This window comes from Coenobita brevimanus, chromosome 114 (assembly GCF_032717465.1).
Source record: "Coenobita brevimanus isolate Jiangsu-jjx chromosome 114, ASM3271746v2, whole genome shotgun sequence".
NCBI classification, from domain to species: Eukaryota; Metazoa; Arthropoda; class Malacostraca; order Decapoda; family Coenobitidae; genus Coenobita; species Coenobita brevimanus.
Genome location: NC_137067.1, coordinates 6,774,988 through 6,788,527, shown reverse-complemented (window position 1 = coordinate 6,788,527; position 13,540 = coordinate 6,774,988). Strand labels below are relative to the sequence as shown.

The following is a 13,540-nucleotide window of genomic DNA, read 5'->3' as shown; positions in this document are numbered from 1 at the left end:
CTCTCTCTCTCATCAGTATACAGTGTAATCCTTCTTCCTCTCTCCCAGGCGGGGGCTGCTACCGGCTAGTGAACACCGGGATGCGTATGGACCGCCGCTACATCATCTACGGAAAGGTGTTACGCACGAGAGACCGCCGTGAGTGTGAAGAGGAGTGTGACAGGGCCAGGGAGTGCAGAGGATTTAATTTCAGGTGAGAAAGCGACGACAGGTGAAAGATAAAGGCCTATCCTGTATTACACCTTAAACTGTTCAGTATGATGAGATTTTATGCTTTTATTCTTTCTATCTTCCTACGATTCTGTTCTGTTTATGAGAGAGTTTTCGAGTGGGATAGATAATTAGATATAGCCCTCATTAGTTACTCTATCCTAGAGAGAGAGAGAGAGAGAGAGAGAGAGAGAGAGAGAGAGAGAGAGAGAGGAAAAATCGCCTGGAAATAACAAGAATATAATTTCAAAAACGATATTCTCAGGCTGAAAATATTAAATATGGCCAGTAACTGCCAAAGACAAAAAGCTATCATTAATATTTTTTTTTCCCTCTTAAGATGACCACTAATTAGCCCATTCACAACGAAGATACTTTAGTATGTGTGGGGAGATTCCCCAGATACAGCTCTTCTCAATAGGGTGGAGTCAAAGGCTTTTCGTCTCGTTAACTCTCCTCCTCTTACTGGCTCCCTTCAACCTCTGTCTCTTTGCCGCACTGTTGCATCTTTATCTCTTTTCTATCGCTACTTCAATGGTCACTGCTCCTCTGAACTGTCTGCTTGCATCCCTCCAGTCTACGACTGGTGCGTAGCACCCGTCTGGCAACAAACTCTCGTCCCTTTTCTGTCCAAATTTCTAATGCAAGAGTTAACCATTACTCCCAGTCCTTCATTTATGCAACAGGACAACTCTGGAACTGTCTCCAACTGTCTGTATTTCCTACTTCCTATGATCTCCAGTCTTTCAAACGGAGTGTGTCCAGGCATATCGAAGTGAACCGATGCTGAATTTGGCTCTCTGTTTTCTTGTGTGTGTTTTTTTTTTCTTGAAGGGAACAATTTGCGGGCTCCTGGCCTTTGGTTCCTTCGTCCTTGCATAAGAAAAGTAAATTACTCCCGTTTTCTATGTTTTTCAAGAAATTAGAAGACACATTTGGAGCAGGAGGGGCTATAATTTTCATGAACTCCCACACTACTAGATGCCTCCCTAAGATGAAGAAAATCGTCTGGATGTAGCAAGAATAAACTTAAATATTGGTCCTGGGGTTGAGGGAATTAAGCTATCAGTGATATACTACATTCAAATTAAGGAGCTGTGAAGATGTTACTTTATATCAAACCCTTCAAGTTGGGAAAAATCTCTCGTGACTTGAAAGCAATCGTCTGTAGGTAGCAAGAAATATGTAATATATAAATAAATAAAATGGTGTCCTAGACCTGAAGAGAGAGGTTTCTCGATAACAAAAAAGAAACGGATAGCGAATAAGAAGTAACAAGTCATACATTACCAAAATCTGTTTATTCCTTCAGCCTGTGGGGTCGGACATCGGTATTATTCAGTTCTTGCCACATCCTAACAATCTTGCTCAGCTTCGGAGAGACTCGTAGACTTCGAGATAAATATCTTACTTAAAGAGAGACTTATAGCCTTAGAGATAAAGCCTTAATTAACCCCATTGGAGAGACTTATAGCCTTAGAGACAAAGCCTTAATTAACCCCTTCGGAGAGATTTATAGCCTTAGAGATAAAGCCTTCACCCTTCGGACAGACTTGTAGCCTTAGCGATAAAGCCTTAATTAACCCCTTCAGAGAGACTTTCCCTGCTGGAGGAGTTAGATAATTCCTTCACTGACCCCTCATTAGCCCACTGACTCCAATGACGTATTCTTGTTATTCATTCCTATTACCTCTACACGCTATCATTCATCCCTGAAGGCCTGATCTAACACCTCCAGTTCGAAAAGTCTCTATCCTGAGCTGAAAAAAATGTCTTGTGGCAGAAAGAATATACTGAAAAATACTTCCCAGGACTGAGGGGGTAAAAAGAGGCTGCCCATATGATGCACTAAATCGTGTTTGTACCAAGAGCCAAATATAAATGACGTCTTGGAGGAGAAGTCGTGAAATGGCTATTATTATTATTATTATTATTATTATTATTATTATTATTATTACTAATGGTAGTAGTAGTAGTAGTAGTAGTAGTAGTACTGTATTATTCTATCTCTCTATATACCCAGGCTGCTTCCCCAAGGAAAGGGAGGTAGCCGAGACAGGACGACACACTCCCCATTTACTCATCAATTGAAACACATTCATTCGCACCTTAGCCCCAAAGGGGAGAAGGGACAGATCCTCACCGCATCACACCGCACAAGTAGTGCATTAGTAGTAGTAGTAGTAGCAGCAGCAGCAGCAGTAGAAGTAGTAGTAGTAGTACGGTATTATCATTATTATTGTTGTTGTTCTGATTATTTTTATCAGTATCATCTAACACACGATTAGATGATGATGATTATGTTATCAGGCAAACAGTATCAGTCAGATATTGCCGCTTTAGGTGAGAGTACGTAATCAGTGTCAGTAGTAATATATTTTTTTCTCGTCTGATGGAACTGGACCACTCACAGTAAGCCTTAGTTGTATGGCAGGAATGAGATTCCTTGGTTATTAGTCAAATCAACCCTCCAGTCTGACTATACTTGGCCATCAACTGAATTGAAGGAAGTTAATGAACACGGTAGTGAGCCCAAGGACTTTTTTTTATTTTTTATTTTTGCTATTTCCGGATGATTTTTCTATAGCATAAGGGTGATTTTTCGATCTTGGGGGGGGGGGTTAGATATTGCTTTCATTACTTCCTTCAGACCGAGAGGTCTATAAACTGACTACAATCGTCCTGAGGTACCGAGAATATAATAAGACTTGACGACAGTGAAGATTTATTTACAGATGAGAGTACTTATTAACTATCGGTAATATTAGCCATCGTATGCTGAAATTATGTGTCAGAATATTTATATTACGATTGACCCTATTGGATACGTTTATGTGAAGCTACAGTACGTGGTGAATGTTTTTGGCGTATCAGATAGAGCCAGGATTCCGAGGGGAATGGTGAGTGAATGGAAGCGTGGCGCACTGGGTTGGGCAAATCTGGGCTGTCTGGACGTTGCTACTCCTCACCCTGCCCTAGGGTGGAAAAGGAGGTCCGAATTATGATAATGTTGATATTATCTGACAGTTTGGTGGAGTGGCTCTGAAGTCAGTTTATTTTCATCTGACAAAACTGGACAACTTCTTCAACTTAAATATTAATTCATGATTGCATGACATTTGATGAGCAGTAATTATTAGGCAAGAATGAATTTCCTTGGTTACTAGTGAAAGTTATACTCCATTCTGACTACACCTGGCCAACGACCGAACTGAAAGTGGTTACGGATTTTTGTCAGATGAAACTAAACGGGTATAGTTACAGGTGTTGCAACAGTGATTTAACTCAATACATAACACAGCGTGGATGGCTTTTGTCTGTGGGATGGAGAATTTTGAAGGTTCAGTTAAGTGATTAGGGCATGGCATGGTATTGATATTATTCTACATTCGTTTTGGCCTTTTTTTTCGGTGTCTGGATAATTCCGTTCACTTCCTTTATTAGTGGGAGATAAGGTTACGTTAGTGATGATGATGAATTGATGATGGTGATCGTAACTGGCATTCAGTCACCACATGGCCTATACAGTATAGGGGAACAAGTAGTATCCATCATGGGACGCACTTTTTTGTTAAAAAAAAATATATACTCTTGCGCCTTTGAACTCTGGCTCGTGCCCTGATTAGCCCTAATTACTGTATTCCATCTTCCGACTCAGAGTCAGAGAAGAACAAGGGACACAGTCAAAAAGTGCGTGCTTAGTGCCGTGCTTATAGACAAAAACATGCGTCTTATGATGAATGATGCTTGTACCCCCATGGGAACGAAGGCCTCATTTCTGTAGTTACATAATGTTGAATGTTATACTCATTATACCTTATCTTCATCTATATTTTTGTCCTTTTGCAGCTTTGTTCACGTACTTCAAGTGGCATAACAAGACAATGCTATGGTTCTACATTATTTTAGTAGCACTTCTTGACTACTAGCATCATCTTCTAGTGCTAATCTATTGACAGATTTTGGTATTCAAGCAACAGGGACTGCAGTTTTAGGCCAAGTTAGAGTAAAAACAATATAGTAATGTACAGTTTCTGACACAAATATCGATCCAGTCCATTACGAAGAAAAACGAGGAAGTGAGCAGTGATTCTCGAACCTCAGTGTTACGGTCTTCGGAGCCTTATAAAGTTTCTGAATTTTAGGTACGAGGTTCATAATTGTCCAACTAAAAGTAGAGGGATATTCTTGCCCACAACTGTACCTGTATTGTGCTGGTTTCAGGTACAAGACTCTTGGTTACAACCAGTACCGTGACAACTGTGAACTGAGCAGCAGGGAAAGGGCCACCACAAGCGACCTCGTCAGGGATGAAGACTTTGACTACTACGAGAGGGACTATGAGAGCAAAGACTGTTACTCGTAAGTATAAAATTTGTGATAACGTTTTGCTTAATACATTAGATAAGTACTTGGAAGCAGAAAGATAAATATATAGATAGATAGATAGGAAAAGTGTGTGTGTGTGTGTGTGTGTGTGTGTGTGTGTGTGTGTGTGTGTGTGTGTGTGTGTGTGTGTGTGTGTGTGTGTGTGTGTGTGTGTGTGTGTGTGTGTGTGTGTGTGTGTGTGTGTGTGTGTGTGTGTGTGTGTGTGTGTTGTGTTGTGTTGTGTTGTGTTGTGTTGTGTTGTGTGCGCATGCCTGCGTGCGTGCTCCACCTAAAATTAGGAATGAACACCCTCGCATCCTCACTCATTCACATCCACTCTCAATTCTCGCACCAAAATAGACCTGAAACATTCACAACCAGGTCCCTGTGCTTACAGTTTGCCCTAATCGCTTCACCTCTTGCCCGTTACAGATATACTGAAAGCAACTCGTCCCTCGATTTCATGCCATACTACACTGACAAAATACTCCCTCACCCTGTTTGATGCCTGGACCTCTTTGAGATGCATAGTTTCTCACATTTTCTTTCTGCTTGGTTCCTCTCTTCCTTTCACTTCTATTTCCCATCTCTACTAATCATTACCAATCTCTCATCAACAGCCATGCTCTTCATACAGCCATACGAGTTTAATGCACCATGGTCTGTCCGTTCCATCACACTCGTACTACTTCTGAATCCACACCTCTCTCGTACGGTGTCATTTCATACTCTGCCACCTCAGCTTAAGCGCTTCATTTTACTATCAGCACTTCCACTGGTTTTAGGTCTCTTGACATGCAGCTCATGGGTTATATCTAAACAACTAGGTTGCCGCATCCATGCCTTTGTGCATAGGGCCTACTAATCTTCCCCTGAACAAACACTGAATTCTTTTAAACAACCCTTAATACCCTTGACACCCTTGACACTATTGTTCCTCCTCACTCCTTACCATACTTCAGGTCCCTAAGTTCCATTTGCCACTGTGTACACACCCTAACATGATTTTGTTAAAATCTCTCAAAATCTTCCCTATTTAAGCTTGCTCCCATTTCGTTCTAATCTGTCTCTTTAGTGCATCTCATCATCTTGCATATATATATATATATATATATATATATATATATATATATATATATATATATATATATATATATATATATATATATATATATACTGTATATTGTTACGGAACAGAGAAAGATAATGTACACTTTAAGTGAGAATACGAAGAGTCACTACTGTCCCGTAAAGTTCCAGGTTCAAAACAAAAGAGTTAGGTAAAATTACAAGTTAAAGTTTAATGCTTAAATTAACAACAAAACATTCAGGACTCATAAGGATAATGTAATGGCAAATAAACAGGTTAAATATATGGTTAACTGCAATAGCCTCTATTAACACGAAATTAGCAAGAGTAAATTTATCTAAGTCAGCCCTGATGAAATGAGATACCAGATAATACTCAGTGAATGCCAGATAAATAATTACAGATACAAACTATTATCAAAAATGACTGACATAAAGATCCATACATGAATTACAAAAACTTCACTAAGCCAGCCTACAAATTAAACTTATGCTATACAGTACAAGAAAAAATGCAACAACAGTTATACTCAAATTACACACAGCTGCTAGATGGTTGGAGACTTCTTGAGCACTCACAATAATAATATCTGTACAGGGGAGGACAGAGATGTGAACAAAATGAGGAGCAGATCTAAGTGGCCATGATGCAGAGACTGAGCTCATTATATAGGGGCCAGGAGAGCTTGATACAACTTGTAATGAGGACGCGCAAATGAAGCCATGGGGACAAAGAGATGACAATCCCGCAAAGTATAACAGAGATGTCGACTTACTCTACTATAACGGCAGAATGGGGGAACTGAGGCAGAACACGCTCGTGATCAAACATGCAGCAACTGTGCGTTAAAATTACACAAAGGATGATGAAATCATAGGCTATGTAACACCTCCCCACAAAGAAAAAGAAATTTACAAAGGAAATTTCTTATTACTCTAAACAATCTGTCTAAAGTCTAGATAAGCAATCTGCAATAACATTTTCTTTCCCCTTGACATGTTGTATGTCTAATGAATACTCCTGAAGAAGTAGACTCCATCTTGCCAATCTCTGATTTTTATCTTTAAACTTACTAAGGAATTTCAGTGGGTTATGATCGGTATAAATGACTATGGGGTCAAAACCAGAACACAAATAAAATGAAAAATGCTGTAAACCCAAAATCAAGGCCAAAAGCTCTTTCTCAATAGTTGAGTAGTTCTTTTGAGGTGGAGTGAACTTCTTACTGTAATAAGATACAGGATGTTCAATACCCTGATCATCCTCTTGCAGCAAAACAGCCCCAGCTCCTGTATCACTTGCATCAACAGCCATCTTAAAAGGCTTAGCAAAATTTGGAGTAGCGAGCACTGGCTGACTTAATAGAATAGCTTTAAGTTTGTTGAAAGAGGATTCACAGTTATCGGTCCAGACAAATTCAACTCCCTTTTTCAGTAGGTCTGTAAGTGGTGATACAAGAATAGATAAGTTAAGAACAAATCTCCTGTAATAACCTACCATTCCCAAAAATCTTTGTAGCTCTTTCCTACTTTTAGGTCTGGGAAGATCACTTATAACCTGAACCTTAGCTCCTGGTGGTGCAACATGTCCATCACCAATTACATACCCAAGGTACTGAACTTTAGCTTGACCAAACTCACACTTTGATAAATTAGCTACAAGATTAGCATGAACTAAACGGTCAAGAAATTTACTGACATGGCATAGGTGATCTTTCCAGTTGTCACTGAAGATTAATACATCATCGATATAAACAACACACCCTGCCAAACCCTCTGTTACAACATTCATGAGCTTCTGAAATGTGGCTGGTGCATTCTTCATACCATACGGCATTACAGAACATGCAAAAGCCTTTCCTAGTGTTACAAAACATGAGATCTCCCTAGCACGTTCAGTCATAGGTACTTGCCAGTATCCCTTTAACAAATCAAACTTACTTATGTACCTAGCCTTTCCGATCTTGTCTATGCAATCTTCCACACGAGGGAGAGGGTAAGTGTCTGTTTTGGTTATCTGATTAACACGTCTGTAGTCGATGCAAAGCCTCTGTGACCCACCTGGCTTAGGGACTAGAGTGACAGGAGAACTCCACTCGCTCTGACAGGGCTCAATCATCTTGTGGTCCAACAGGTAGCCAAGCTCCTTCTGGATGAGAGGAACTTTCACTGGGTTCACACGGTAAGGAGGCAGTTTAATTGGCTTTGCGTCTCCAACATCGACATCATGCATCAACACAGTGGTTCTTCCTGGAGTAGCACGGAACACTTGCGGGTACTCCTGCAGTAATGCCGAAAACTCCTGCCTTTCCCTGGGAGGTAGATGAGAAAGCTTAGTCTGTAGATCATTCATGATATCAGGATTCTTCCCCAAACTATCACTCAGGCTCATACTGCATGGGAGAGCTTCACTTGCAGACTCGGGTGGAACAGCTACAGTGCAGACTGGATTATTTTCGTCCCGCCTGTGATATAACTTTAGCATGTTAATGTGACAAAGTTGCTTGCTCTTTCTACGATCTGGTGTGGCGATGACATAGTTGACATCACTGAGTTTCTTCTCCACGAAATAAGGGCCACTAAACTTGGCTTGAAGAGGTTGCCCATGAACTGGTAGCAGAATCAAAACCTGATCTCCTGGCTGAAAGTGGCGTAACCTGGACTTCTTGTCATACCAAGTCTTCATCTTCTCCTGAGCAGCTCCTAAATTCTCTCTCGCCAGCTGTAAAGCAGTGGACAGCCGTTCTTTGAACTTCATCACATACTCCAGCAGGTTGACGTCATCTTCCTCCGACAGCCAGCATTCCTTGAGTAGCTTAAGGGGTCCTCTTACTTCATGGCCAAACAGTAGTTCAAAAGGTGAGAAGCCCAGTGATTCATTTGGAGATTCTCTTGCAGCAAACACAACGAATGGAAGACCTTTATCCCAGTCTTTCTGATGTTCCAAACAGTATTTCTTGAGCATCGATTTGAGTGTTTGATGATATCTCTCCAACGCTCCTTGGGTCTGGGGATGGTAAGCTGAAGACGTGATCTGGGTGATGCCCAACTCTTTCAGAGACTGCTTGAAAACATTTGACATGAAATTACTTCCTCGGTCTGACTGTACCTCCTTGGGCAGACCAAACTTTGTGAAGAACCCTAGCATTTCCTTAACCACGTTCTTTGCTGAGATATTTCTAAGTGGAATGGCTTCAGGATAACGAGTAGCCATATCAATCATGGTCAACACATAAGAAAATCCTGAAGAAGTCTTAGGAAGAGGGCCCACAATATCCACCAACACACGGGTGAAAGGCGCCTCAAAAGGAGGAATGGGAACTAGAGGTGCAACCTTTTCGGTCTGATTACACTTCCCCACAACTTGACAGGTGTGACAAGACTTACAATACCAGGAAACATCCCTGAAGATACCTGGCCAGTAGAAGTGTTTCAAAATGCGTGCCACAGTCTTCCTCACTCCAAGGTGTCCTGCCAAACTGGAATCATGAGCCACTCTAATGATATCCTGCCTACAAACACGAGGGATGACAACTTGATGTACAACCTCCCATTCACAGTCAGCTGATGCTGTTGGGGGTCTCCACTTCCTCATAAGTACTCCTGACTTTACATAATAACAAGTAGAAGCACCAGCTGACTCTTCCTCACTGTAAACAGAGTTAGCTAGACCTTTCAACTCAGGGTCAGCAACCTGCAACTCAACCAACTCTTGACGAGACAAATTATCAACACTACGGGGTACTGCCTCATCTGGTGAGTGGTCCAAATTAGCAAGAAAAGTGTCAGCTAAGATAACATCATCATCATCCTCTAAATCACCAGTAACTTTAGACTTAGCCCTAGTGACAGCACATGCAGGGAACACATCAGGGACATCACAATCCTGGGACACAGCCGCTGGCTCGCTAGACAACTGAGGAGCTGGACACACTTGACTTCCACCAATATCATTTCCAAGTAAGAAAGTTACACCTGACATTGGGAGTGTCTCAACCAACCCAACCATAACGGAACCATTAACAAAACCAGACTCTAAATTCACTCTGCACAGAGGGACAGAGAAGTAATTATTCCCTACACCTTGTAAGATTACAGTTTCATCAGAGGAATTAAAATTAGAGCCTAGAACACTGGTCAGCATAAGGGATTGGCAAGCACCTGTATCACGATATATTTGAACTGATTTCCTGTCATTACTGTCCAGAGGACTGACAAAACCATCAGACAGGAAATTAGCACATGAATTCTTGAGAGTGTCACCCACGTTACTGCTCAAAAGAGGAGCTCCATCATGAGAATTTAAGTTACCCCTCAAAGCAGGTTCAGTTAACTCAGTTAAAGAATTCTGGGAACTCTCAAGAGTGGACACTAGACCAATTGACTGAATATTTAAAGACTCCTTTTTGTTCACATCACGCTGTCTCCTGAAACATCTCTCCGTAGTATGACCAAGCTTACTACAATAAGTACATTTACTTTTCTGAAATCTAGAGGTGAAGCTGGTATTTACTTCCTGAGAAACATCATCCTTATTCTCTTTCCTGTTACCTGTACTCTGAGTAGAGGCAACGTACTTACTCTCAGCTTTCCCTTTTTCTCTAGAATATCTCTTGCGAGTGAGAACATACTCATCAGCTAAAACTGCAGCATCAGACAAATTATCTATTCTTTTCTCATCAAGATATAGGCTTACATCTTTATAAATACACCTTTTGAAGTCCTCCAGCAAAATCATCTGCTTAAATTTGTCAAAATCAGAATCCACATTCTTAGAATTTAACCACTGCTCTAACAGATCTTCTTTGATTTTTGCATACTCAACATGGGATTGCTTATCTTGCTTGTAAGTTGTCCTAAATTTTACTCTATAAGCTTCAGGAACAAGCTCATAGGCCTTAAGAATCAAGCTCTTAACTACATCATAATTATCAGATTGATCCTGAGGCAAAGATGCATAAGTTACTTGAGCTTTACCGGTGAGAACAGTTTGAAGGAGTACTGGCCAATACTCCTTAGGCCAATTAAAACCTGTAGCTACCCTCTCAAACAACTGAAAATACTTTGTTAAATCAGATTCATTAAAAGGAGGGACAAGTTTAACATTTTTAGCCACATCAAAATCATCAGAGCTAGATGATCCAGTTCCACCTTGTTTCATGCGATACTCATGGTCTGCCTGAATCCTAGCAAGTTCAACTTGTGCGTGAAACTCAGCCTCCTTAACATCAGCCTCCTTAGCACGTGCTTGAAATTCAGCTTCCTTCACACGAGCCTCCTGCAGGGCTAGCTGTAACTTAGCTAATTCAATCTGCGTTTGCTCATTTGGAGGAGTTACATTAAACAAGCTTTTATTAATCATGCCAACAATTTGATCTTTAGAATGATGAGAGTGAACTGCAATTCCCAATTGTTGAGCAACAAGCTTAAGTTCATTCTTTGTTCTGTTTTCTATATCACACACTGTTTGCACATTTGACAAAAAATCTTTGGCTTCATCAAGTGTAGAAATAGTAGCCATCATGAATATATCACAGTCACAAAATATCAAACAATATCCTTATGATAATATCCTGAATATCCTGATATGAGGTCGCCAAATTTATGTTACGGAACAGAGAAAGATAATGTACACTTTAAGTGAGAATACGAAGAGTCACTACTGTCCCGTAAAGTTCCAGGTTCAAAACAAAAGAGTTAGGTAAAATTACAAGTTAAAGTTTAATGCTTAAATTAACAACAAAACATTCAGGACTCATAAGGATAATGTAATGGCAAATAAACAGGTTAAATATATGGTTAACTGCAATAGCCTCTATTAACACGAAATTAGCAAGAGTAAATTTATCTAAGTCAGCCCTGATGAAATGAGATACCAGATAATACTCAGTGAATGCCAGATAAATAATTACAGATACAAACTATTATCAAAAATGACTGACATAAAGATCCATACATGAATTACAAAAACTTCACTAAGCCTACAAATTAAACTTATGCTATACAGTATAAGAAAAAATGCAACAACAGTTATACTCAAATTACACACAGCTGCTAGATGGTTGGAGACTTCTTGAGCACTCACAATAATAATATCTGTACAGGGGAGGACAGAGATGTGAACAAAATGAGGAGCAGATCTAAGTGGCCATGATGCAGAGACTGAGCTCATTATATAGGGGCCAGGAGAGCTTGATACAACTTGTAATGAGGACGCGCAAATGAAGCCATGGGGACAAAGAGATGACAATCCCGCAAAGTATAACAGAGATGTCGACTTACTCTACTATAACGGTAGAAGGGGGAACTGAGGCAGAACACGCTCGTGATCAAACATGCAGCAACTGTGCGTTAAAATTACACAAAGGATGATGAAATCATAGGCTATGTAACAATATATATATATATATATATATATATATATCTATATATATATATATATATATATATATATATATATATATATATATATATATATTTATATATATATATATATATATATATATTGTTACATAGCCTATGATTTCATCATCCTTTGTGTAATTTTAACGCACAGTATGCTGCATGTTTGATCACGAGCGTGTTCTGCCTCAGTTCCCCCTTCTACCGTTATAGTAGAGTAAGTCGACATCTCTGTTATACTCAGGATTGTCATATATATATATATATATATATATATATATATATATATATATATATATATATATATATATATATATATATATATATATATATATATATTGTTACATAGCCTATGATTTCATCAACCTTTGTGTAATTTTAACGCACAGTATGCTGCATGTTTGATCACGAGCGTGTTCTGCCTCAGTTCCCCCCTTCTACCGTTATAGTAGAGTAAGTCGACATCTCTGTTATACTTTGCGGGATTGTCATCTCTTTGTCCCCATGGCTTCATTTGCGCGTCCTTATTACAAGTTGTATCAAGCTCTGCTGGCCCCTATATAATGAGCTCAGTCTCTGCATCATGGCCACTTAGATCTGCTCCTCATTTTGTTCACATCTCTGTCCTCCCCTGTACAGATATTATTATTGTGAGTGCTCAAGAAGTCTCCAACCATCTAGCAGCTGTGTGTAATTTGAGTATAACTGTTGTTGCATTTTTTCTTGTACTGTATAGCATAATTTTAATTTGTAGGCCTAGTGAAGTTTGTAATTTATGTAGGGTTCTTTGTCAGTCATTTTTGATAATAGTTTGTATCTGTAATAATTTATCTGGCATTCACTGAGTATTATCTGGTATCTCATTTCATCAGGGCTGACTTAGATAAATTTACTCTTGCTAATTTCGTGTTAATAGAGGCTATTGCAGTTAACCATATATTTAACCTGTTTATTTGCCATTACATTATCCTTATGAGTTCTGAATGTTTTGTTGTTAGTTTGTGCATTAAACTTTAACTTGTAATTTTACCTAACTCTTTTGTTTTGAACCTGGAACTTTACGGGACAGTAGTGATTTTTAGCATTCTCACTTAAAGTGTACATTATCTTTCTCTGTTCCGTAACATAAATTTGGCGACCTCTCATCAGGATATTCAGGATATTATCATAAGGATATTGCTTGATATTTTGTGACTGTTACTTATTAATTATGGCTACTATTTCTACACTTGATGAAGCCAAAGATTTTTTGTCAAATGTGCAAACAGTGTGTGATATAGAAAACAGAACAAAGAATGAACTTAAGCTTGTTGCTCAACAATTGGGAATTGCAGTTCACTCTCATCATTCTAAAGATCAAATTGTTGGCATGATTAATAAAAGCTTGTTTAATGTAACTCCTCCAAATGAGCAAACGCAGATTGAATTAGCTAAGTTACAGCTAGCCCTGCAGGAGGCTAAGGCTAAGGAG

General features: G+C 39.4%; 1 protein-coding gene across 1 annotated transcript in view; it reads left to right on the top strand.

Moving 5' to 3' along the window:
• Nucleotides 1-13,540, top strand: part of LOC145418457 (uncharacterized) — a 149,901-nt gene that overhangs the window by 86,586 nt on the left and 49,775 nt on the right. Inside the window, exons 5-6 of the mRNA XM_080286874.1 lie at nucleotides 49-193; nucleotides 4,435-4,572. Coding sequence (XP_080143000.1) covers nucleotides 49-193; nucleotides 4,435-4,572 — 283 coding nt within the window. The remainder of the gene's footprint in view (nucleotides 1-48; nucleotides 194-4,434; nucleotides 4,573-13,540) is intronic.